The following is a 25,824-nucleotide window of genomic DNA, read 5'->3' as shown; positions in this document are numbered from 1 at the left end:
TTACCTAGTAAATGCTTTCAGAGACGTGTTAAACTGATCTTGTAGCAGATAAAGCTTACATATTTGATTAATAAAATGCTTTATGAGGAAAGTACTTCTTTAATAGTTATCATGCTCCACAACAGGAAGACTATAATTTAGCCTTACATCATGGTCTGCCAACATTACAGATATTTATTGCAAAGTAAATTATAACCGTGAATTCTTATGACTTACTTGCTTGGAGTCAGAACCAGTCAAGTTACTCAGAGGCAGAATCTCTCCAAAACAGCGCAGTGATTAAATGCAACCCAAAAGATGTTCTGAGTGTGGTCTTTTTGCTCTGTCTAAAGCAGGTAATGGCCTCAGTTACAGATTTCCCTAATGTGTTAAATAATGCTTATTTTTCTTAATGAAGAGTGTTGCATGGTTGGTTTTTTTTCGACAGTCTTCAAAGTGCTGAATAGATAATTTTTTTTTGAATGCCTCTTAGTTCCCTGATATATGTCTCAGGTACATTTGATATCTGGTTGTTGGTAAGGTTGTGATGAGTTTGAATTATAGCAGAAATTTACTTTATCACAAACAAACAGAATAAGCAAATACACTGTCTGATGCTGGATCATTTGTAATATTCATTCATTAATGGGTACATTTTACATCGTAAATAATGTACGCTGTCAGTCAGTTTGGATAAAGTACATCGTTAAACATGGTATAATGTTTTTATTCTTTCAGTTTGTCTGATCACAGACCTGTTATAGAGCTTCCTCACTGTGAAAATTCAGAAATTATCATCAGGCTTTATGAGATGCCATACTTTCCTATGGGGTTCTGGTCCAGGCTGATCAACAGGTTGCTTGAAATATCACCTTACATGCTGTCAGGAAGAGGTACAAATCTTTTACTTCCAAAGCAATACTGAGCATATTTCCTCTAAACATGAACACCTACATTCGAAAGCTCTAATCCCCAATACTATTTTGATTTAGTTATCTTCTAGCCACTCAGAAATGTAAGAAAAATAGCAGTGGTAATTTTTGTAATTTAGAAGAATCGAGGAATAATTACTACGTGAGATCTTCGCAGTGATGTGCAAAAGAAAAAGGTGAAAGAGGCCTATTTCTCTCCTTTGAGTGCTACAAATAGAGTAGCTCTTCATATGTGTGCAATATTGTTGTTTGATTCCACAAAGAATACAGGAAAGGATATGTTTTCTTCACAGAAAGACAGGTTAATCTATTCTCCCTGTATGAATATCCAAAAGCTCTGCTTTGGTCAGAACTGGTGATTTTTCTGTAATTTTTTTCTACTATTTCAGTGTTTTGACCTCAGATCTAGCCCCTGAACTTTGCAATTTCATTCATCTTTGATTTTTTTATATGTGATTTATGAAAAATAATGATGAGGAAGGTGTGCAAAATATGCATTGCTAATCTACAAATGCTACTTATAACCAGCACCCATGTACAGAATTCCTGACGCATCTTGCTATATCATGAGTGTGTGATAGAGGAAAGATTTAAATCACTGATTTTTTTCACACGTAGCCTAAGATAATCTGTATTTAAAGCTGAATGTACTTAAGCATTTGTGTAATCCCTGCGTTGCTTACCACCTCATTAAATATATAGCTTGTAGATTTGCTTATAGAGCTGATGACCGCTTGACACGTATTCAGCATCTGTGGGGCTGTTCTGACTGCAAAGTTGTAGCCTCCATTTTGTTTGTTATTTAGCATAAGTGTACAATGATAATTAAACACTTAAATATCATTACTTATTCTGAATATTTTAAAAAATGACTTTTATATTAGAGATCAGAATTTTAATCGGTTTTTCTATTTTCTAGCACGAGCTCTTCGTCCTAACAGAATGTATTGGAGACAAGGCATCTACTTGAATTGGTCTCCTGAAGCTTATTGTCTAGTGGAATCAGCGGTATTTGACAACAACCCAGACAGTTTTTTGAAAATTACGGCACCTTCTTGCAGAAAAGGTTAATTATTCCTGAGACTGATTTGTACTCCAGTTTGATTGCAGCTTGGCATTTTGGTTTGTTGTGCTTTTGCCTTTTGGAATGCAGAGTTTAGCTTTGAAATTGTAAGTTTGGCAGATAGAGGCTGTAATTTCACTGTTTTGGTTTGTTAAAGGTTGCATCCTTTTGGGACAAGTTGTGGATCACATTGATTCTCTTATGGAAGAATGGTTTCCAGGTTTGCTGGATATAGATGTATGTGGTGAAGGGGAAACACTGTTGAAGAAATGGGCTCTGTATAGTTTTGAGGATGGTGAAGAACACAAAAAAATACTACTCGATGACTTACTTAAGAAAGCTGAAGAAGGTATATATGTCTATGACATTTGAAGTACATAGATAAATTTTGTATCCAAGGCATCCACTTTATAACATCCGCATACTTCATGTTATTTAAAAATGTGGTCATTTCTGTAAGAAATAATTCAAAACTGTAAGGCAAAAGCAACTTACTCCTTTTTTTTGTTGTAATCCAAGAGATGTCTGTATTACTGTACATATATGGGACAGATTGCAGCTGCTCAATATAGTAGTGTATAAATGGCAACAATGAAGAGTATTACTGTCATGATGCTGATAATGCAAGTTCATCCATTTAATTGAATCTAGCACGTGGTAAAACTGTTACTTGATCTTTCTGGATCATGTACAGCAGTAATTTGAAAGGTGATATTCATGTGCTGACAGAATTCTTTCTTTTTGTAGACAGAAAACACATCTCTAGGTTAACTGGGTGGTGACATAGCAACAGTTGCTTTCACATTTGATTAGTACAGATACAGAGCCTGGAAAATGTTTAAACAATTAAGGCACTGTAGAAATTGAATGGGATAGTGAGTGTTCTGTTACATATGTATCCATATACACATATAATACATGCCCACGCGTATATATGAATTTCATTATAGGTATATTCATCATGTGCACTTTTAGAGATCTGTGCATCTTTCAGTGCCTTTTGATTGCTGACAATGCTTTTTTACAATTCTAATTTATTTTCCTTAGGAGACCTCCTAGTAAACCCAGATCAGCCCAGACATACCATTCCCATCGCTCAGATTGCGCCTGATCTGATCCTGGCTGATTTGCCTAGAAACATTATGTTGAACAATGATGAGCTGGAATTTGACAAAGCTCCTGAATTTCTCTTGGGTAAGTGTTATTTTGTAGGTCTTTTTAGAAGGGCTTACATTGACAAATCTGTTGAAATCAGTTCTCCAACATATGAAAGACAGTTTAGAGATTTCTCTTCAGAAAATGTATTTTTTAAGATACACAGAATTTCAGGCTATTTGGTTCTGAATTTTCCATTAACTCCTATACTAGGACACCATTTTTAATGTGTTTGGATTATTGATCATGAAGTTCAGCAGCGGATGATCCACGCTTTTTAAAATTAGACCCTTCCAGCTGTTTTTGAGAAATGACTGATACACCTTTGTTTTTAATATTCTTTTCAATTTTGTCTGTAAAAGGTGATGGTGGGTTTGGATCAGTGTACCGTGCTTCCTACGGTGGAGAAGAAGTTGCTGTAAAGATTTTCAATAAACATACTTCCCTCAGGCTTCTAAGACAAGTAAGAAATGATGCTTTGTTTTCTGTAGTGCTGCTTGTGGAATACCAGCCCTGGTAAAGAGCTTAAAAAACTCAAGTACTGTGCAAGACTTTATTTCAAAACATTTCAGAGCTATGCTACCCACAGTATTTCGTCTGATTTTATGATTTTCAGGAGCTTGCAGTGCTTTGTCACCTCCATCATCCCAGCTTAGTGTCTTTGCTGGCTGCTGCTGTCCGTCCCCGGATGCTGGTGATGGAATTAGCCCTTAAAGGATCTCTTGATCGTTTACTTCAGCAAGACAAAGCAAATTTAACTAGAACACTTCAGCACCGGATAGCTCTACATGTAGCTGATGGCTTAAGGTAAATGTGACTTCTGTGTTACTGTAAAAATGGGATACAACTGCAGTTTGGACATACTGAAAGTGAAAAGCTTATCTTATCTTACATCTTCAGCAGAACATTTCCTGGGTCAAACAAATACCTGTATTCTTATGATTGATTAGCTGATACAGAACACAAGATTTTGTTACCGGTTTTTTGGTTGTGTTTTTTTTTTCTGGTAACAAGTGGTGCTCATAGAAGTAGAGATACGGCACAAACATTGATTGGAATTTGCGATGTGGCCGTGAATTCTGTATTAAAGTGTCATAGAAATTAATTGAGTACATTTTTATGTTTCTGAAAGTCCATGAATGTCCTCAGAAGCTACGGAAGTGTGACTGTGAAACCACAAAATCTGCAAAATTTGCACAGAAAATTAAACTTCTGAGACTGTTGTCAAACAGCCAGTGGCTCTTCAGATAAGACTTGGCACTAAAATTCTGCAGTGTTTGTGTGGCAGTAAATACTATATCAGAACAATTCTGAAGTTATTATTTGGTAAGGCAGTGTCATGTTGGTGGTACTTGACCTTTTTGTTACACATTATTTAACATTTGAAGGCACAATTTACCGTTGTGGGAATGATGCATTTAGTGTTTGTGCGCACATGTATCTCTGAATTATGATTGCTTTTAATAAATACTTTACTGGTTTACAGGTACCTGCATTCAGCAATGATCATTTACCGTGATCTGAAGCCTCACAACGTGTTGCTCTTTACGCTGTATCCCAATGCAGCTGTCATTGCAAAAATAGCTGACTATGGCATTGCCCAGTATTGTTGCCGAATGGGAATAAAAACCTCCGAAGGGACACCAGGTCTGGAAAAATGCTTTGGTTCACATTGATTCAAAAAAATAGTTAATACATTTTTATTTTAGTTTGGAAGAAGTACCTCGGATCTACACTGTAGTTGAAATCCCAATATGTAGTCATGGTCTTGTTACGCATTGTGGTACCAGATTTATACCCCTCTGCCTTTCTTCCATTCGTGCTTTTAGAAGAATTGAGAATCATAGAATCCTTAGAGTTGGAAGGGAGAAGTATACTAAAGGTTTTAAAAAAGAACAAATTGAATTACATGCACTCGTTTTGACTCTGTCCTGTCTTGTTTTAGTATGGATTTTAAGATAATGAAATTATACTGCGAAAAGTGTTTGTTGTTCTAATTATCAGTAATGCGTAGATAGGTCTTTTTTTTTAAGGCAGTGAATACCAGCACTGTTCTCTCACCTAAGAGAGAACTTGTTAGCATCCATTCTAAAGCATTGATCACTTGAAGAACTTTGAATGGTTCCTTCAGGTCTTTGAAATTGTTTATGACGTATGGCTTCAGGTGTTAAGTGTTAGACCTTCGTAAGGACTGCAGAGTTGTCTTCATTTTAATTTTCATGATAAATCAATTATTTTATGCGTATTGGTGCAGGAGGTCTGTAACTAATGTACTGTCTCCTTCCTTTACACTGATTGCTGATATTTTGGGTAGTCTGCCACATGCAAACTATTCCAGCCCAGAAATAGTGTGACATTTTTGGTTTACTTCCTCTGATATTTTCATCAGTAAGTGTTTACTCTTGCAAGAATAAAGATAACTTCAACTTGGTATGAATCATAACTATTAATGAATTATTTATTTGCAGGATTTCGAGCGCCAGAGGTTGCCAGAGGAAATGTTATTTACAATCAGCAAGCTGATGTGTATTCATTTGGCTTGCTTCTCTATGACATTTTAACAGGAGGAGGTAGAATAATGGAAGGTGTGAAGTTTCCAAATGAATTTGATGAGTTAGCAATACAAGGAAAGTTACCAGGTATGCCTTGTTTCTTCTAGATTTAGAGTGAAAGCGGGCCATTTGCTCTGCCTCCTGAAAATAACACCACTTGTTTTATATTCTATCTGATGGTGATCAGAGGAAGAGCTTAAACAATAACACTTTTTAGAAACTTCTCCTAATTCCACACAGTCTTAAAACAGTGAGAAATAGGCATCTATTCAATATTATGTTGGTTGTAATTTCAAGGCAACAAGCTTGTTCATTTTATAAAGAAATAGGGATTTTCTATACTTGCTATTTTGTCCAGACCTAACTTAAATGAGCATTGCTAGAGGTATCTTCTAAAACCATGCCAGAACTTGACCCTTACGTGCTACTTTGTTTATGTATATCATGTAAGGTATTGTTAAAAGAAATCTACTTCTCTTATTTGATCATGATACATTACATTAAAAAATCCATTACTGAGAAGCTCCTTATCTCAAAATCTTTTGAAAAGACTTATAAATACAATACCTCAAAGAGCAGCCACCACTCCTAAAGGTTTTAAATAGTAATCCCCTTTAACGTGTCAGGCATTGGAAGTCCCTGCCTAGCTACGTAGTGTTCTTCAAATATCATGTGCATTGCAATATGTAGTTGTTGGTTGCTGAAGAAAGACTAAGCAGGCTGGACATGACGTAGTCAGCTGAGAAGTGTAGCTCATGGTGTTCTCATTTATTGCTCTGCAATGGAAGATATGAAATGTTCTTTAAGTCTGAAAAGTCATTCCATCTGGGAAAGGGCAGTTGATCTGATATGTCTTCTCCATTTGAGGGATAGAGAGTTCATACATTTTCTACTCTGTAAGGAGAGGAGTCCAGTTCATAATAATGATCAGAAGTATTAATTTCTGGAGATAATACAGCTCCATCTGTATACATGGTCATCATTTATATATTTCCAGCACAGAGGGGACTGCCTGAGTTCACAAGTAAACAGAGCCCGTTGTTTGCTGAACAGAATATGTTCATTTGTTGGTCTTATTCAATCCTTATTCATGCTACCTCTGCCTAATGTAGGACTGGAGTATCTGCTGTGGATGTTGATGGGTCAAAAAGAAAAGCAGTACGAGCACTGTTACTCTTGAGTGATTTGTTCCTACAGTGGTCAGCGCCTGTAGTGATAAGATGCACATTCAAAGCGCTGAGTGGGAATTTCAATTTCCATCTCTCACAAATACTGTTTGGAGTTGCTTATCTGAACTGCAGTACATTTTATTGAAAGTTCATCTGTATTACCAAACACAGAATAGATTTGGGAAGAAAAAAATGAAGAGAAAATTGAAAAGACTGTGGACAGAAATTACATGCCCTTGAGTGGTCAGCGTGAATCATAACATAACTCACACGTATCTGATTCAGTCCTCATGAAGAGGGACTGAATCCATTTGCTTTAACTGCTTTTAATGAAAAAGACTCTAACTCTGGGACTCTCATTTTTCTGTAATAGCAGATGAGCAATTCCAAGCTGTTCGTACTGACGTTTTGCCTCAGAGCGTGGTAATACTTAGAACAGTTTTGTAAGAAGTTAGATGAATTCTTAAAAGAAGGAGAAAGTTATTCAGAACTTGCAGTTCCGCTGTAAAAGGCTGGCTAAGAATTTATCTAATTTTTCATTTAAGATCCTGTCAAAGAATATGGCTGTGCCCCCTGGCCTAAAGTTGAACATTTAATTAAAAAATGCTTGAAGGAAAACCCTCAGGAACGACCAACATCTTCCCAGGTATTACTTAGTGTATTTATTAGTATTTTTGTGATAGATGATACCATGAAGTTATTATGCTTTCTAAAAAGAAATGGCAGGTTTTCCTTAGTAAGAGGCAGTGTTTTTAATGTTGTTCTCCTTCTCTGGAAAAGAAACAACCATGGAATATTGCCTGCCCTGATTACCCAGGATAAACTGTTCCATTCAAATCTACCAACCATTTATTGTAGCCTTCTGTTTTCCCTTGTTTTGCTCAGTAGTGATGATAGTGAAACAGAGCCCAGATTGCTTCTATTTTTTACTAGAGTTATGCAAAAAGGACTTTGTTGTATAATATCAGCACAGAATCCTTACGCTGTTCCGTGCATGTAAGAGGAGGAACAGTGATGTGGATCTGAAATCTACTGTCTGTTATCACACATCGTATTGCTCTTTGACATGAAATTTTGAAACATGCCTTAATCCCATTGATTTCCTGAAAAATAAGAAAATGAAGGTAAAGATGCTCGGTGAACATTGCTCATCAATAGCAGTATATAAATCAGCAGACTTGCTGAGGTAGATTGTTTGTATTCCATAAAGCATTGTTATCCATTCCTTGTTATTTATTTATCCCTGTGCAAGCCCTTGTTATTACCATGTGCGTGCTGTGGCTTTCTTTGTAGGTGTATGAGATTTTGAATTCCGCAGAGCTTATCTGTTTGATGAGGTATGTTTCAATACCCAGCACTTCCACAGCAGAGTGCATGGTAGCCACCAATCAAAGCTGCAAGAAAGCAGGAGTCTGGATAGGCAATGGGAACACAGAAAAAGCACAGCTTTCATTTGTTAACCTAAATACAGATGGACATACTTGTGAGGTATGTGTGGAAGTTGTCATTTATTCTAACTTTGTTGGCACCCAGATGTGTTTCAGAAGAGTTAACTGCATTTGAACAGTAGGATATTGCTTCTGGACAGTTCAGCTTTGAGAGATCTTGGAGAGAACAAAGATATCTTATAAATGAATCATCCTTGTGTCTATGAAATATAACAGAAACACTCTCTTTTCCTCTCTTCCTGCCACCCTGCCTGAACTTTTGACTAACACTGTCTTTCCAACACCATGTTTCTTTCTTACACTGTGATGGGGGTTGGAACTTGATGATCCTTGGGGTCCCTTCCAACCCGAGCCATTCTGTGATTCTATGGAAGCTATTTCTAGCATGGAGGCTAGGTCAAGAAGTAGTAGCTATGCAGCCCTTTGCATCTCCATGTCCTTTAACAATCCAGCTAGTCTCTTACCAATTCCTCTCTTCCCGGGAACATCACCTCCTTCTGACGCTTTGGGTGATGACCTTCAGCTCTCTTGATTTGCTTTTTGTTCATCCCAGTAGGAAAGTTTTACCCAGGCTTGATGAGCTGTGATGTCCATATGTTTCTCTTCATCTTCCAGAACTGAGTATGACTCATCATCAAAGCTTTTTAAATTGTATTTCCATAAAGTATCTGCCATCTGTTGACCATGATACATTTGAATTAGTAGACTCGGGATAAATTGTATGGCTTATTTTTCTAAAACTAAAATGGAAAAAAAAAGTTAGACTCGCAGCTTTATTGTTAGCAACTAAACTGAACCAGTATTGTGTAGCTCCATTTGCTTAATGCTCTGATAGCTTTGAGACCTTCGTTAGAACAGGGAGAGAAAATATTTTTTTCAGTATTCATCTTAGAGATTTTCCTGTGTGCTGTTTGAGGCGTCCTTCCCAGCGCTCTGCAGATGGATGGTACAGTTGAAGTTGCGTTCTGCTGATCAGGAATTAGATGTCACGGAGAAAACTTTCACGGGAAGACTCAATGCCCAGGAAGATTGTACTTTATTTTTGCTGCCAGCAATTTACTAGTATTTACCTGCATTGAAAACATAACCGGGTTGTTGGGCTTTTTGTTGTTTCTTTTCTGACTCAGGATATTGCAGATAGTAAAATTTTAAGCTTGGCGTTAGTGACCCTTCCTACTGAGAAAGAAAACTGGATTGTGGCAGGAACCCATTCTGGATCTCTGTGGGCAGTTAACACAGAAGATGAAACAAGACGGCACCGTCTGCAGAAGATGTCAGATTCTATCACCTGTTTATACTGTAATTCACTTTCAAAGCAAAGGTATATGTGATTTTTAATATTTTGTGTTACGTTTTGAAAATGCCACTGAACAGAGATGTTCAGAAGGTGACAGCTGTACATTCATGAGATGGTTTTGTTCAAACAGCTGCCTACGTTGTTCATGTTTTCACTTACCCAGTGTACCCAGTGTAACTGGAAACTACATTCCTGACCACAGCTGGTTGTATTTGCTTTTAGTGCTCAGTGAAACTCGGAGCACCAGAGGTTACTAATTTAATTTTTGTCTTACCTGATCAGTGCATTTTTTTGAAACCATTATTTTATTTTGTTTTATTTTATTTCAGCAAACAGAAGAATTTCTTTCTGGTAGGCACAGCTGATGGCAGACTGGCAGTGTTTGAAGACAGAGCAGTAAAGGTAGATTTATTCTTTCCTGTCTGTTCTAAAAATACTGTAGTATGTAAAGCAGTTACTGATAGTGACTTTTATTTCATGCAGCTTATTTTTAAGTTGCTTCTCCAAAATTAAAAATCATTTTTCTGTACAGTCTAAGGGGAGCTGCACATGTTTGACAATAAACATTCTAGCTGATAGTTAAGAGGGGAAAATTATTTCTCATTTCAGGACTTGACAGTTCCACAATTCTGTGACTTTAATAAGCCTGACTAGAGAGTGGCATTAACAGTTGCTATTTAGAATATTCTGAGACCATCTCCTTTAGTTATTGCTATTGTAGTTCCTTTTTTTCTTTTCAATCACACTACATTTTCCCTCTGTAGAACAGATACTTCAAGAAGACAGTGTTGTTTAGATTCCCTAGGGGTCAGAGTTCTGTTCAGAGAGCAGATAAAGAAATGCCAGCAGCCGTTCCTGTCGGCTGCTTCCTGAGGGTTCGCTCCCGGCCGTAGGCAACTCAGGGCAGTTACAGAGTTGCGATGCACTGCAGGACAAGAATATGGCCTGGTCTGGAATTTCTCTAGGACGTGGCTGTGGCTTTCTTGAACTGGGCCAGCGGTTGCAGAAGGTGTGAGTCCCAGCTCTGTGCTGTTTATTTCTGCTCACGCAGGCTGTTTTCTCTGGGCATCTATAATGGGCCCACAGCCCCTGCCATTCTGCAGAGAGAGAACGGTTCCGAAGATCTAGCTGTGAGAATATTCTGCGGGTTGTGTGCTGCTGTTTTCACACTTTCTACTTTGTGTGTCTGTGTGCTCCTTGTTTCTAATGGAGAGTATATTTCTTCCCGCAGTGTAAGGGTGCAACACCCTTGAAGATACTAACAATAGGAAATGTTAGCACACCACTGATGTGCTTAAATGAATCCACGTATTTGTCTGAAAAAAATATAATCTGGGGAGGCTGTGGAACAAAGCTCATAGCTTTATCTAGTGATTTCTCTGTCCAAAAGCTGATTGAAACAAAGTCAAGCCAACTGTAAGTTTTTTTTATGTAACATCACTTGGCTCTTTTCTCGTTTGTGTCAAAGATTTCTGACAGTACTTTGATATAATGTCTTGTTCTAGATCTGTTTGGGTCTTTTAAATTCTTCTTTCCATTATTTTCCTTCCATAATATCAGTGAAGTGCAGTATGCATTAAAATAAGAGCACTGAGTAATGTGTAAAGTATTCATTGCTGCTTTTAAACAGGGGAAACGCAATGTTACTACAGAAAGGATTTATGAAGTCAGCATATGTTTAAAAACTGTATAAATGCTAACGATCACTTTTCTCCCTTGATGGCATTTGTGCAAGCTTTGATTGCTTTACTCAGAGCTACACTCACATGTTTAGTGCAGTGTTTGTCCTTATGTGTTGGTTTGGTGTGCGCACCTGTCTTTGCCCTGTGTAGGTAAATCCTGTGTGACTGCTGACCTCTCAGTATTTAGGAATTAGAGGCTGAAGTTTTTGGAGCTATAATTCTTATCTGGGTAAATCCTGCTCTGAAGTTATGGGAGTTTTTCCTGAGTGGGTAATACAGTGTTTGATGTAATACAAATAGAGATAATTATTCGAGGGAACGAATTTCCTTTGGAAAATAACGTGTTAACATAAAGCAAGAAACTAAAGCTTTGGTAGAATTCAGTTCAATGGCAAGATGAAAAGTATGTCACAGGAACACCTAAAGCCTCGTAGGAGCAAAACTGTGCAGTTCAGAAAATGAAACTGTCAGAAACAAGTAACATTAGGGAAAGCAGCAGTGTTGCTGAGTCTGTTGTCAGGTGTCTGTGATTTGGAGCTGCTCTTCAAGACAAATTGAAGAGGCAGTGAAATAAGGTAACGCTGATTAATTGCAGGGCTAGTCGTAGTTTGATGTGTGGATCTGGCATTAGAACCCAATTCATATGTTGAGAAAAGCAGTCCAAAAAGCAATTGGCTGCAGTGAGACGAGCAGAGCAAGGTGAACTTAACCTCACTGCTGCTTTTTGGGCTTAGTCATCCTCGGTAAGTGACCCTTGTGGTCTTGTGGGCCCTGGAGCAGCTGTCAGGTAGCTCCAAGTACTGAAAGAGTGGTAGGAAAAAAAAGGTGGAGTTTGCCTTGGTGCGATGTGAGCGTTTGTGATTTGAGCAGACAGGCAGGAAAGACTTGGAATACACCTCCAGGGATATCCCCAGTGCAACCTCACTACTGTGAGAATTTGCTTCAAACTGCAGGAAGGTTACAGCAAGCCCTGTCGGTTGTATCCTAGCACACTTGGGTTTTAAAGCTGAATTAATCTCTTTAAAAGTTACAGACAACTTTGTAATATTCAAATTTTTTTTCTGCTGGATGTTTTCTGTGATTCTGACTGGAGTTCTTCTCTCTTCTAGGTTCTGTCATAACGCTTACAGTGATGCAAACATTATTTCAATAGCAGTAGACAAATCCATCTACTTGGCAAAGAAGAACAGCCATTTTGTGGAAATCTGGGACAAGAAGACAGAAAAACTTTCTGAACTAATTGACTGTGCGCATTTTCTTAAGTAAGTACTTTATTTCAAACTGATGGCCTCTTGCATAGAAAGCTGACTGCAGGTTGCCTTCTCCAGCCTATATATATGATGTGCTAGATATATATACCTCACATTTGTGGAGAGAAGGGGCTTGCCCAGTTCATTGGGAGAATTTCTTTCCCCTCTTCTGGCCCAGAAAATCAAAATATCCCATGCAGAATCTCAGTTCTCTAAGACCTTTATTATATTTCACAATTTGTGATTTCAAGAAGATTAATTTAACTCTACTGAAGTGAGAAGAAAGTCTTTTGCTGTCCTTATCTGATCTGGTAAGATACTCATGATTTGTGCTCAGTTACTGCCTGCATCCTGTGACGAAAAATATCTTCTCTATAGATCCGAGTTTTAGTAGCAGTGACAGCAATTTACATTTGCATTTAAATTGTTCCTCTTCCTTAATGTTCTATGTCCCTTTGATTTTTATGGTGAAGGCTAAGAGGAGCTCTAGGTCTGCTCCTCCCTCTCTGCAGTGACCTTGTTCCCCTGCAAACTAAGAGAAAACAGAGGAGCGTACCTGCCTCCTATTTAAAGATCTTTTCCAGCACACCAGCTGGCTCTTAGAAGTCCAGTAGTTTTCATCTCAGATTGTTTAAAGCAAATCAACTGCTTAGCATGAGATTTTTGCGGTTAGTCTTGATGAATGATCATTTAAAAGGCTGGTATTGAGGGAGACATTCTAGCAGCTACGGGATAGCGTGCCACCAAAATTTAATACAAATTCTTTCCACGCTTGTAGGGATGAAGTGGAAAAACTAAATAAAGAATCAAAACATAAAGTTGCTTATTCTGGAAGAGTGAAGACAATTTGCCTGCAGAAAAATACTGCACTGTGGGTAGGGACAGGAGGAGGACATATCCTGCTACTTGACTTATCGACACGTCGCCCTGTACGAGTTATAGATAACTTCTGTGACTCTATTCGAGTCATGCTAACAGCTCAGCTAGGTAAGTAAAGCCATCAAATGACAAACACTTCTTTGAAATTGGTGCCAAGTTTAGGATCACTGGCTTCTGTCTGATGTGGCGTTCCAGGAACAGATTAGCATTTTCCTTGTTCCATTCATTCATACTATTCTACCGCTGTCATCTTCGCTCAGTGGCAGACAGACCAGTGTTAGCTGAATGCAGAAAACAACAGCTCTCCCCTGGCTTGTGACTGATCAGCACATGAATGCAGCCATCTTCCCTGTACCCTTTGTGCTGTGCTTCAGTGCAGCTCTCACTGTCCTCTGTCCTATAGGCGTTGTCTTAATCTGTGTCTGCCTGTGTTGATTCTCCATCTTAAGTTTTATGCTTCTGGTTTCTCTTCCTGTGGAGCTCATTGTGTTTTAATTATTTTTCCTTTATTACTAATTTCCTGCTTTTCTTCTACCATACTTATTCAAGAGTCACAGAATCACGGAGTCATTTAGGTTGGAAAAGACCTGTGAGATCATCAAGTCCAGCCGCCAACCTGACCTACCAAATCCCGTCATTAAACCAGGTCCCTTAGTGCCGTATCCGCATATCTCTTAAATACCACCAGGGATGGGGGACTCCACCACCTCCCTGAGCAGCCCATTCCAATGCCTGATTAACCTCTCCATGAAGAAATTCTTCCCACTGCCCCATCTAAACCTCCCCTGGCGCTGCATGTGACCATTTCCTCACATCCTATCACTTGTCACTCAAGAAGAGACACTGACACTTTCTCACTGCAACTGCCTTCCAGGTGGTTGTAGAGTGCAGTGAGGTCTCCCCTCAGCCTCCTTTTCTCCTGACTAAACAGCCCCAGTTCCTTCAGTTGCTCCTCATGACACCTGTGTTCTAGTCCCTTCACCAGCTTCATTGCTCTTTTCCACACACACTCAAGCAACTCGATGTCCTCCTGTAGTGACGGGCACAGAACCCAGCCCAGCACTTAAGGCGTGGCTTCACCGGTGCCACGTACAAGGATACAGTCACTTCCCCAGTCCTGCTGCCACACTGCTCCGATGCAGGCCAGAGCACTACTGGTTTTCTTGCCCACCTGAGCACACTGGTGGCTCTCCTTCAGCCAGCTGCCAGCCAGCACCACCAGGTCCTGTTCTGCTGGATGGCTTTCCAGCTGCTCTTCCCTGAACCTGTGCTGCCACATGGGGTTGTTACGAGCTCGGTGCAGCACCCAGCACTTACGCTTGTTGAAAGTCATTCAGATGCTTTTTTCAGGCTTGGGTCACGGGCAGATGGCAGCAAAGCTGGAGGAGTGTCCCAGGCTTGGACTCAGACTGATGACATATATGCTGTACCCGTCACCTCATCGGGCTGCTGTGGTGCAGCGAGCTCATAGTCTGTTCAGTCCTCAGCTGTAAGTGTGCCAGCTACCGAGTCCAGATTCACTACCACAGCATTATGAGTCCTTCTGGTCCCGATAGCTACAGTATTAGTGCTGTAAAGGGACTGTTTTATTTTTAGTGTTTTGTACAGAAAGAATAGTTACTATAAAAATAAGATTTCTGCCTCACATTATTGCCATTGATAGGAAAATTATACTGTATAAAGAAATACGGTGTGACAAAAAGCCTTGAGTCTCACGTGCTTGGTTTCCAGACTACAGAGCATTTTAAATCAAAATTTTATAGAGAGAGAAGTTAATACTTCATGAGAAATAGATTGGTTGCATTTGCACACAACTCAAGGATGGCAAGAGACTGATTCATGCCGTTTGATGTGTACTTTTTCCTTTTGATCATTTTCTCCCAGCAATTATTTATAAAGGCTGGGCTTTTTTCCTACATTCAGAGATGTTGGTTCCACTGGTGTGTTCACAGAAGCCCTGAAAATGGCACCGTGGCTGCCAAACTGTTCTTCATTTTAACATTAAAATATATAACGTCAATGCAACTAGTTTAGGAAACAAGGATTGTCAGATGTTGAGATATCAATTTTATCTTTAGCTTGCATATGAACTAGTGAACGTGTCTTTTTCTAATTCTGTCACTTGACAATTCACATATAATACACAAGATATCATCTTTAGAGGATGGTTTATATGTAAATATATGTAGTTCATTTTGCAAGTGAACATGTAGACTTCTCTGTAGTAAGCAAGGCCCCTAGTTTGAGTAAGAAACCTTGCACTTCAGTTCCCATCTCTTCGGTACGAAGTATGGACAGAGCTGGTTGCAGATAAGGCGTGCAGTGAAACCTCTGGCTGTGGGAGATGCACAAGGTTCCCACCAGCCCTCTGTGATCCAGCTGCTCTGAGCTTCCTAGTTGTTTTTCACGTTATTCCAGAGGCACCTTCTTGTGATCCATCCCCTATTTCTACTTCCTGCTAACTTTCCTTCCCTGCCTGTGTGCCGTTTGTAGTTCAGAACACTTCTAATGAGTTTGTAATCATATTTCATTGTTTCTTTTGTTTGCAACCGAACCGATTGCTGGCACTTTCTGCCAAGCATTGGAACTTTGTTTGCAGCCTATGCCTTCGCTGTGACTTCTGCTTTCTGTGACTGCTACCTCTGCACGGGGTAAATAGCAGGGTACTTTGTTCTTAGGCTCGTTCAACAGGCTGAACGGCTGATCCAGGCTTTGAACTCTGGTAAACCCCTACATTAAATAGAGGCATTAACTCTATTGCTTGTTTTCATGTCGTTTTCTTCTCATGGTTGATGACTATGAATAAAGGGCCCAAAGAGAAATTCTGGTTTCTGTCATCTTAGCAGCATTTGTAAGCTCTTTTTGTCCTTAAATTACAAACTTCCCATTAAAATTACAATTGGACCTTTTGTTTCTTTGAAAAAGGGAGTCTGAAGAACGTGGTGTTGGTTTTGGGATATTGCTACAAGAGTGACACCGAAAATGACAAATACCACAAAGGTACCTGAATTGTGTTTTATTAGTTTATATTATTAGTGGAGTAGAAACTGTGATGCTTGGCTGCCCTCTGAGATATGTTTGGAGAGCTGATGACCAACATTTGATCTTCTCTTATCAAAATTATTATTAGTTTTCGTCATCTGTTGCGTTTCCAGGCTCCATACAAACAATAGCTTCCTAAATGGAGCAGATGAAGCTACTCTTGGAAGGGCATATAATTTTCTGGAAAACTCTATTTGGAGAGTAATTACCCTTGTCTGATTGGAGGATGTGTCAGATGGATTCCAGAGCGGCCTCCTGGAACACCCGATGTTATTGTGAACGATGTGGATGAAGAAATAACCTATCTGCTTTTCAGATTAGCAGACAGCACTTAGCTCAGAGAAGCCACGAGCGCAGTGGAGGACAGGACTGGAATTCACAACAGCCTTGACAGATAGAACAAATGGTCTGGAAGGAACTGGATACAGTTCAGTAAGGACAGATGTAATTAGGAGAGATCTGCTGTAGCAACATGAGGAAATGGTCAGTTTAAGCAGCAGTGCTGAAAAAAAGGTTTATTTTGATCACAGGCTGAACATGAGTCAACAGTGTCATGTTCCTGCAGAAGAGGCAAAAACCATTCTTGTGCCAATAGAAAAGTGGCTTCTCTAAGACATGGGAATTGATTCCTATGCTCTGCTGAGTTCTGATAAGGCCTCTGCTGGAGGAGCGCGTCCATTTGGGATGCTGCTGAATGATCTGAACTATTAGGAATAGTCCAGAGGAGAGAAACGTGACCTCTGGGGAAATATTGAAGATAAATTGCTTAATATAAAGAAAGCATAGAAAAGACATGACAGTAGGCTTCAAATAAAGAGGAAGGGAATAAACACTTCAACATATTAGTCCCTGTGGGTAGGATAAAGGCTAAGCAGTTTCTATTACAGCAAGGGAAATTTAGGTCGTACATCAGGAAGAGCTTCCTGACGGTTAGGATAGGGAGTGCTGGAATAGGAAGATAAAATCTCCATCTTTGTTTCTGTTTTTTTTTTTCCTAAGAACAGTTACAATTGATGCTCTCACCAATGCCCTGCTTCAGCTTTCTCCCATCCCTGTTTCTGACACTCCTGATAACGTGGCAATGACAGCATGAAGTTAAAGGCGGCGAGTGTAGACGAGCTGACTGCAGTAGGATAAGAGTCAAACTAGAGAGTGAAGAAGTGGCCCCTTTTCAGTATTTTCATTACCTTATGAAATCAGCTGTCAGTGAATGGCTTTTGAGCCTAGTAAGCATTCCAGGTATATCTGCTCAGAAACAAGGATGAAATTTTATGCAGGCACCTCGATATTAGCATTGGCCGTAGCTCAGGTCAACACCTGATGGCCCACGGGCACCAGAAATGCTTTCTGAAGTGCATTTAAATGGTTTCAAAACTGGAATCCAAACCACTGTGCAAGTTCAAATGGCTGTAACCCGTAACTTAATTACCACGCACAGGTGTCACACAGCTTAGCTTCCAGCTCCTAAGTATTATACCTCAGGCAATTAACGAGCAATTAAAAAGCGAGCAGACAAGCGATACCACTTCCATTTCCACAGTAATAATTTGCTCTATTGCCCTTTTCTTTTTGTTTTTCCCAGAATTACAATCCTGTGTGTCAGTGTGGGACATTAACCTCCCCCACGAAGTGCAAAACCTGAAGAAGCATATAGAAGTGAGACAGGAACTCGCTGAAAAAATGAAGAGCTTCACTTTGGACTGAAAAAAACCCTGCAAGTGCCATTCTCTTTTCTAGACTTGTACCCTAACTTACTGTGCAGTATTCACAGCTTCCTGTTGCTGGGCTCCTTGACTCAAGCCAGGAAAAAAAATGTCAGGATCTTCCCAAGTCATTGTGTACACCAAGAAGAAAGAAGGGTGTTACTTGTAATGTCTGAAAGGACAGAAAATCATTGAGAATTTCATAATCTAAAGTATTATTTAACATGTGTCTGTTTACTCATGAAGTTCTGCACCGAGCAACTGTGGCTTGGCTTCAGGATAACTTTGTTCATCTGGTTTTTGTTCCCTCTTAAATTGGGAATAAGCCAGGAGACTGAAAACAGCTCTGATTTACTTCATTGTCTCTACTGAGTCGACACTGTAATAAGAAGCAAAAGTGAAGGCTCAGTTTGCTTATTGCAGTCTGTACGCATGAGTTTCCTCTGATGATTCATGTTTTATTCATGTCAGAGCTCTCGACCTTGGCCAAAAGAAGGAAAATATTACATTTTATATAAATAGCCATATTTAAGGAGCATGTAATGGCTGCATCGCTCCTTGTGGAAACAACGGGCAGACTACAGTCTTTGCTTCTTCCATGGGTAATTGACATTTTCCATTGTGATCAGAAAACCAAACTGAGCTAAAATAATACAATTTCTCTAAACTCAGAATTGGAATACACCCACCAGTTCTGCATGTTGGTGCCCTCTTGCAGTAGTGCAGTCTGCCTTGCTCTGAGCGATGGAGTCACAAGGTTAGGAACATTTCCATCCACGTACATCTGTTGCACAGCTCACTTTTGAAAGCCAAGGGAAGAAACAGAGGGTGAAAACTCCTGATCTAAACGCTGCTACAGCTCTTACCACAAAGAAAGAAGCACGCTGCAGTTCTTGGTGCAGCTTGCTTGCTTCAGTCTGAGGAGGAAAAAGAACGGCACTTCAAAATACAGCATGGAGTTTTCACTTAGGCTTGTTTTAATTTATATAAATATTTGGGGGTAAGCAGTGAAACCTCAAGGAGTGCAGGAATTGGCCATCTCCCGTGCCTAACCGCCACCAGAACTTGTTGCCACACACCCCCATTGCTGCCTGCCCATCGCTCCAAGCTGCTGCTTACAGCCTTGGCCACTCTAAGTGCCTTTGTTCCATCCATCAGAAGACAGATTCCATTTTCCTGTCGTGATACCAAAAGAATAGGGTGCTCCTGAAAACCCATGGGGCGGCGTACTCTGAGCCACTGCTGAGTTTGTTCTCTGGAGCAGAAGGGTCAGCAGCCCACAGGCTCTCGGTCCCATTTTCCCAGTTTTAAAGAACTGATGTACCGGGACAGCAGCATTTACCGTGTCCAGCTCTGTCACTGTGCTATTTTCTGCCGCTCGTGCTGTGCGGACTCAGGATTCCTTTCAGATCTGTACCCCAGTTTTTTATGCATTCTTGTATTCTGCATACAGAAGATAATTTGCTATTTATATGGGATTTTATAACTCAGAAAATATATATTATAATGAATACATTTTAAAAAAAGATTATACATAATGCAGTTATGTTTATTTATGAGTCATTTTGAGATGTAAGCTTTCTACCTTTTTATTAAAGCTGTGCTTTGTTAACACAGTCTGCTTGCTCACTGCTCCATTTCCAAGGAAGAGCTCTTGTAGACAGCTTTTGTTGCGCTTGATCCCTTACGTCTACACTCTTATTTGCATCCCTAGTGAGGAGACGTGCTGTCCTGAGAGGGCCTTTCCCAACACCAGGAGGTGACCACGGGCAGCGCTGTCTCCCTGCAGTTCTTGTTCACCCATCAGAGGGCCATAGAATCATAGAATGGCTTGGGTTGGAAGGGGCCCCAAGGATCATCAAGCTCCAACCAACCTCCACATCTGATACTAGACCAGGCTGCCCAGGGCCCCATCCAACCTGGCCTCAAACACCTCCAGGGATGGGGCATCCACAGCCTCTCTGGGCAGCCTGTTCCAGCACCTCACCACTCTCTCAGTAAAGAACATCCCCTTGATATCCAACCTAAATCTTCCCTCCTTCAACTTAAAACCATTTCCCCTTGTCCTGTCATTATCTACCCTTGTAAAGAGTTGACTCCCCTCCTGTTTGGAGGCTCCTTTAGGTGCTGGAAGGCTGCAATGAGGTCACCCTGCAGCCTTCTCTTCTCCAGGCTGAACAAGTCCAGCTCCCTCAGCCTGTCTTCATAGTGGAGGCGCTCCAGCCCTCTGATCATCCTGGTGGCCCTCCTCTGGACCCTCTCAGATCCCTGTCTTTCCTGTATTGGGGGCCCCAGACCTGGACGCAGTGCTGCAGATGGGGCCTCACGAGGGCAGAGTAGAGAGGGACAGTCTCCCTCCTAGCCACTCCTCTTCTGATGGAGCCCAGGAGACCATTTGCTTTCCAAGCTGCAAGAGCACACTGCTGGCCCATGTTGTTTTTCATCCACCAGGACCCCCAGGTCCTTCTCTGCAGGTCCAATCTCTCTCAAGGATTGCTCCTGTTGCTCGGAGAGGAAAACCCACAGACTGAACATGGCCTATGGGGTGAGTGTCACAGGAGTAACAGCCACAGAGCCAACAGCAGCCAAACGAAGGACAGGAGGTCACCACAAACACAGCTAAGACGGCCACTGCTGGGGACTGGCCTCCTCTCCCAGCAGCAACGTGCTGAGCAGAGCACAAGCCCTATCAGATGTGATGCTGCCCGCATACTTGGGATAACATCCAGCATCTAAAAACTGAAGATAATCTTTACTTCAAGAAAAGCCTCTTTGCCCATGGGAAACAAGCCGCACGGTTGGGCTGGGAGGTAACACCTGAGCTCAACATTTAATTTAGCCCACGTTGCTCAGAACCATGCAGCTGAAGGATATTGAGCTCTGCACCTAAGGCAGCAAACTGCGCAGAGGGAGCTGAATACTTCAGTATTGATTTTTGTATTTTCTGCCTCAGGGTTGTTGACTTCATCTCATTCCTTTTATTGGTTCCTTACTCTGGCAAATTACACAGAGCAGAGTCAGCTGCACGTTAATTTTACCTTATTTACAAGCAGTCCCGGGTAATCATACTGTAAACAGGTTATACAGGCTGATTTGACACCCTCTCTGGTTTATGACCCATCATTCTTCATCTGAACCGTCACACCTGCTCGTGTCCCTCGCACCCAGTCCTGCCAGGGAGCCGACTACTGAGATCCTCCCAGAAGCCACGTGAAGGCGTGTGGGAGAAGCGCGGCTGATCTGAGACAGCAGCACAGCTTCGCCAAGGGCAGCCAGTGCCCGACCTGGCTGGTGGCCTTCAATGATGGAGCGATGGCAGCAGTGGACAAAGGGCAACTGCTGTCAACTACATGGACTTGTGCAAGGCCTTTGACGTGGTCCCAACACCACATCCTTCTCTCTACATTAGAGAGAGGGATTTGAAGGCTGGACTACTCAGTGGATAAGGAATTAGTTGGATGGTCACAGGCAGAGGGCTGTGGTCAACGGCCATATGGGTGGAGGCCGGTTATTCCATGAATGCCAATGCTTCCTTACAGACAGGGTTATTTGTCATTACTGCCACATGATAACCATGGCAAGGCACCTGGAGCAAGGAAGATGGAGAATCCCTGTTACAATAACCATTTCAGACACCAGAGGCAGCAGGGCGCTGGGCAAGGGCTGGGCAGCAAGAGTGCTTTCTAACAACCAAAAAGCACAGCGGCCAAACAAGCGCAGAAAGGCTCAGCAAGTGAGGAGAAGATGGCATTTTGCTCTCAGTCTGCCATGTAGAGAACTGCACCAACCATTCCTCTTGTCACATTTTTCTGGCCTTTCTGTCAGCCATCCAAAATCTGCCGCCAATTCCCATTACTTGTCTTCAGAGGACCAGTTTTTCTGATCAGAACTGGCAGGTGCTTGCTCTTCTGCCTGAATCAGTTCCTCAGCCATACTGGGAACCCATCACAAGACTACTACAACGCACAGTCATAATAAAAAACTCATTCTGGGCCTTTGAACAAACGTAGAAAATAATTTTAAAAGTACACTTGATGTCTGCCTCAGGACTTCAACCCCCGCCCCGGCTCCTGTTTGATCAAGCGACAGCTGCAAGAACAACGTGGGCCTGCAGCAGTGCCAGGATGGCGCCTGGTGCCTGCTTCACTGATTTGAACTGAGCACTAAGCTGGAAGTATTTTTTAGAAGTTCTTAAAAACGATCTTATCAGCATACCCCTAGAACAAGGGATTTGTTAAGACTGGTCCGTGACAACTCCACTAAAACCAACAGGAAAGTAGAAGCTAGTTAATCTTTCCCCTGAAACCTTTTCCTCCACATCGCTGTTGTTTTCTTGCTGCCTGAGAAGGCAGGAGAGTGCCGGCAGGTACGCTACGCTCTGCTCTTCATCCCTGCAAACGCTGTCATTAATTACAGGGAACAGACCGACAACAGTAAATCATTGCGGTGTCTCTTGTGTACGGGAACATTCACTTCCACCACAGTCCATGAGTGGAACTGACCTGAAAAGTTAAGATGGGTGGGAAAGAGGAAAGAAACGAAAAGCCTTCTGTGGCAGTTCCATCGATCTGCCTTTCCCCCACCTTTCATCCACCTCCCAGTGCTCTGCCCCCCCAAAACCAACACCCGCACAGCAGTGGGGACAGGCATCTGGGTGGCTGTGCCAATTTAGATCCTTCCAGAAGGGACGGCCCGCATTTCCCCGCAGCCACGGACAGGCGCTGGGTCACCCTGCCTGGTGACGGGGCGCGGTGACCCCGCGCACAGCTCCAGCCCTGCCCACACAGGGCTGTGGCAGAGAGCCACCGAGCCGCACATAGTGAACCTTGTTACGTTAATGCCAACCCTGCTGCTTTCTTTTACCTTGGCATCTCGGCAGCCACACGGAAGGCATCCGTTCGCCCCCGCCACTCCCAGCTCCTGCAGCACTCCCAGGGCTTGCAGCTGAAACATTACACCACAGGAGCGAAGGCCAGGGCTCAGAACAATGTCAGCTGGGCACCATCCTCCTCACAGGTGAAGCACGTGGGAGGCGGCTCAGCACAGGGCTGGCTCGGCTCCTGGCAGACATTTGGAGGCTTCCCTGTGGCCACCCGAAAGCCTCGGCCTCAGCTGTTCCAGCCGCCCTGCTCGCCACTGCTGACCCGCAGCTCCTCGGGGCTGGGACTGCTCTGCAGGTGGCAGCGGCAAAACCTGGGTCCTAAACTGGGGAAATGCCCCCTAAGATGGGTTGAGACTTGACACTAAGTCACGGGGAAGCCCCTTTCACGCACCGGCTCAGGTCTCCCTGTACCCATTTCCCACTGAACACCCCCAAAGCCCACACGAATACTGCCATTTCTAAGCCTACTACCTCAGAACTTAGAGCAGGGTGGATGTTTTTCCAACCCATCCTGACCAGACCTTGCCAGGAAGGGCCTCAGGAGGAGGACCAGAAGCCCACCTGCTCCGCACAGCGCTGCTGGGCCAGCAAGCACAACTGTTCCCTCCCCACCTGAATGCGGCAGCTGCAGCTCTGTGTCAGCAGCTGGCAGCAGCTCAAAGGATGCTGCCATATTGCATTGCATGAGTAAAGGTTCAGTGACTTCCACATCACTTCAAAAAAGTTCAACTTGAAAGGTAAATTTCCAAACTTAAAATCCCTTCTCTGGCTGCAGCTCCGAGAGCAACGGCATCCCCACCTGGGAGTGGGCAGCAGGCCTGTTCAAATGCCACAGTTGTTCAGTCACTCTTAGTAACAGCTGCTAGCCAGGTAATTAAGCTGCAGTAAACAGTAATCCTCAAGTGTTCTCCATCTATCACCTCCTCCCCCCACCCCACAGCTATCTCCCCAGTTCAGCATTGTGACTGCACAGAGCTGAGTCCTGCTGGAAAAAGCCTGAAATCACCATGGCCAGAGCTGAAGAGCCAACATCCAGCTTCTGCCAGCTCCCAGGGGCAGCATGCCCAGGGTGGGGGGCTTTGCAAGCCACATCACTCATTGGTGGCACTCACACCGAGAGGAGCACTGGTCCTGGGACTGTGAACATCTCTACAGATGTTGGGGTGGCCAGCAGGGAGAGGGAGGTGATTGTCTCCCTCTGCTCTGCCCTCATGAGGCCCCATCTGGAGTTCTGCACCCAGGCCTGGAGCCCCCAGCACAGGAAGGACACAGAGCTGTTGAGGCAGGTCCAGAGCAGGACCACGAAGATGATCAAAGGACCAGAGCACCTCTCCTGTGAAGAAAGGTTGAGGGAGCTGGGCTTGTTCAGCCTGGAGAAGACTCCGGGGAGACCTCATTGCAGCCTTCCAGTCCTTGAAGGGAGCTTACAAGCAGGATGAGGATCAACTTCTTACATGGTCTGACAGTGACAGAACAAGGGGGAATGGTTTTAAACTAGAACAGGGGACATTTAGGTTAGATGTTAGGAAGGAATTATTTACTGAGAGTGTGGTGAGGCCCTGGCACAGCTGCCCAGAGAAGCTGTGGGTGCCCCATCCCTGGAGCTGCCCAAGGCTGGGTTGGATGGGGCCCTGGGCAGCTTGAGCTGGTGGGGGGCAGCCCTGCACACAGCAGGGACTTGGAACTAGATGATCTTTACGGTCCACTCCAACCTAAGCAATTCTATGATTCTAAAATTATGTCATAAAATCAGATTCTGCACAAATCCTTCTATGTGGAAGCCAAAGGAAGGCATTTGCCTTCAGCTCTGTCCCAGAGAAGGCAAGCTACCGCCCAAGGTAAGCTTCTAATTTACTGACCACAGAGACCCCAAACTGAACCACCAAAGCAAAATGAAGCAGCTGTAGGCACAAGAGCAGCCATGGCTTGAGCCTTGGGAACACATAACAGAAGCACCATGTCCCACGCACCTGGCCTAAGTGAGCATCATCCCTGAATGCAGCACAGCTGCTCCCGTCCCTGCTGGAGGGGCTCTGGCAGAGCACAGCCACACACTCAGTTGGCACGGTCTCTCACCTGCTTCCTATTTTCACATAATTTTGGCAAATTTCCATCAGACTTCCACACCAGCAGGAAAACTTGAGATGGGACCAGGAGCAATGCTGTTTAATCTCCATGAAATAAGCGCCTTTACAGAGGGTGATGCGCTATCATTACTTCCTGAAGTGACACCAAAAATTCTAGTACTGTGCTACTGATTATAAAAATAGAAATTTCCCTGGGGGTCTAAGGTAGGAGCAGGAACTCTGTTGGAAATAGTGACAAGAGGCTGCAAGTCCTGCCACATGCCTCAGCTCCAGCCCCATGGAGCTTGGGCAGCCTCTGTGCCATCAGTCCAAAGAGACATCAGGTGAGGGCTGAGAGGTGATGCTCCCTCCCAGATCCCTGCACTCAACTAAATTAAACTAAACTCAATTAAACCAACTGCAATTACATTCCTCCTGTTTTAAAGAGCGCTGACAACACGTTATACAGGACACAGTGCCATATCCTTACATAGAAGTACACAGTCAAACAACAAGACAAAAGCCAACTCCCTGACCTTGCCTCTCTCTGTACAGCTAATCACATCTGGATGCACACCTGATATACCCACCTCTGACAGTTCCTAAGCAACTGTGCTGGCTTCTTGGAGCTCAGTTCCCCGCAGCAACCTCTGAAGAGCTTGCAAGGATCTCTGCAGGGCAGTGGTGAGTGGGGCGGTGCTCGCAGCCCTGACCCAAACCCAACA

The 25,824-nt window shown here is 42.7% G+C and overlaps 1 protein-coding gene across 6 annotated transcripts in view; it reads left to right on the top strand.

Annotated features, from left to right (window-relative positions):
- LRRK2 (leucine rich repeat kinase 2) overlaps positions 1–19,767 on the top strand; it is a 65,205-nt gene extending 45,438 nt beyond the window's left edge. For all 6 annotated transcript variants that reach the window (XM_021384616.1, XM_021384615.1, XM_021384614.1 and 3 more), the window contains 17 exons: positions 718–872; positions 1,831–1,977; positions 2,132–2,323; positions 3,022–3,168; positions 3,492–3,592; positions 3,746–3,936; positions 4,616–4,776; positions 5,598–5,768; positions 7,396–7,496; positions 8,144–8,338; positions 9,426–9,619; positions 9,925–9,997; positions 10,827–11,011; positions 12,387–12,539; positions 13,306–13,514; positions 16,332–16,406; positions 18,031–19,767. In XM_021384616.1, the coding sequence (XP_021240291.1) occupies positions 718–872; positions 1,831–1,977; positions 2,132–2,323; positions 3,022–3,168; positions 3,492–3,592; positions 3,746–3,936; positions 4,616–4,776; positions 5,598–5,768; positions 7,396–7,496; positions 8,144–8,338; positions 9,426–9,619; positions 9,925–9,997; positions 10,827–11,011; positions 12,387–12,539; positions 13,306–13,514; positions 16,332–16,406; positions 18,031–18,152 (2,572 nt within the window). In that variant the 3' untranslated portion in view covers positions 18,153–19,767. The remainder of the gene's footprint in view (positions 1–717; positions 873–1,830; positions 1,978–2,131; positions 2,324–3,021; positions 3,169–3,491; positions 3,593–3,745; positions 3,937–4,615; positions 4,777–5,597; positions 5,769–7,395; positions 7,497–8,143; positions 8,339–9,425; positions 9,620–9,924; positions 9,998–10,826; positions 11,012–12,386; positions 12,540–13,305; positions 13,515–16,331; positions 16,407–18,030) is intronic.

Source organism: Numida meleagris, chromosome 1, assembly GCF_002078875.1.
Source record: "Numida meleagris isolate 19003 breed g44 Domestic line chromosome 1, NumMel1.0, whole genome shotgun sequence".
NCBI lineage: Eukaryota > Metazoa > Chordata > Aves > Galliformes > Numididae > Numida > Numida meleagris.
Note: the sequence above shows the minus strand (reverse complement) of the source record. Positions and strands in the feature narration are given on the sequence as shown.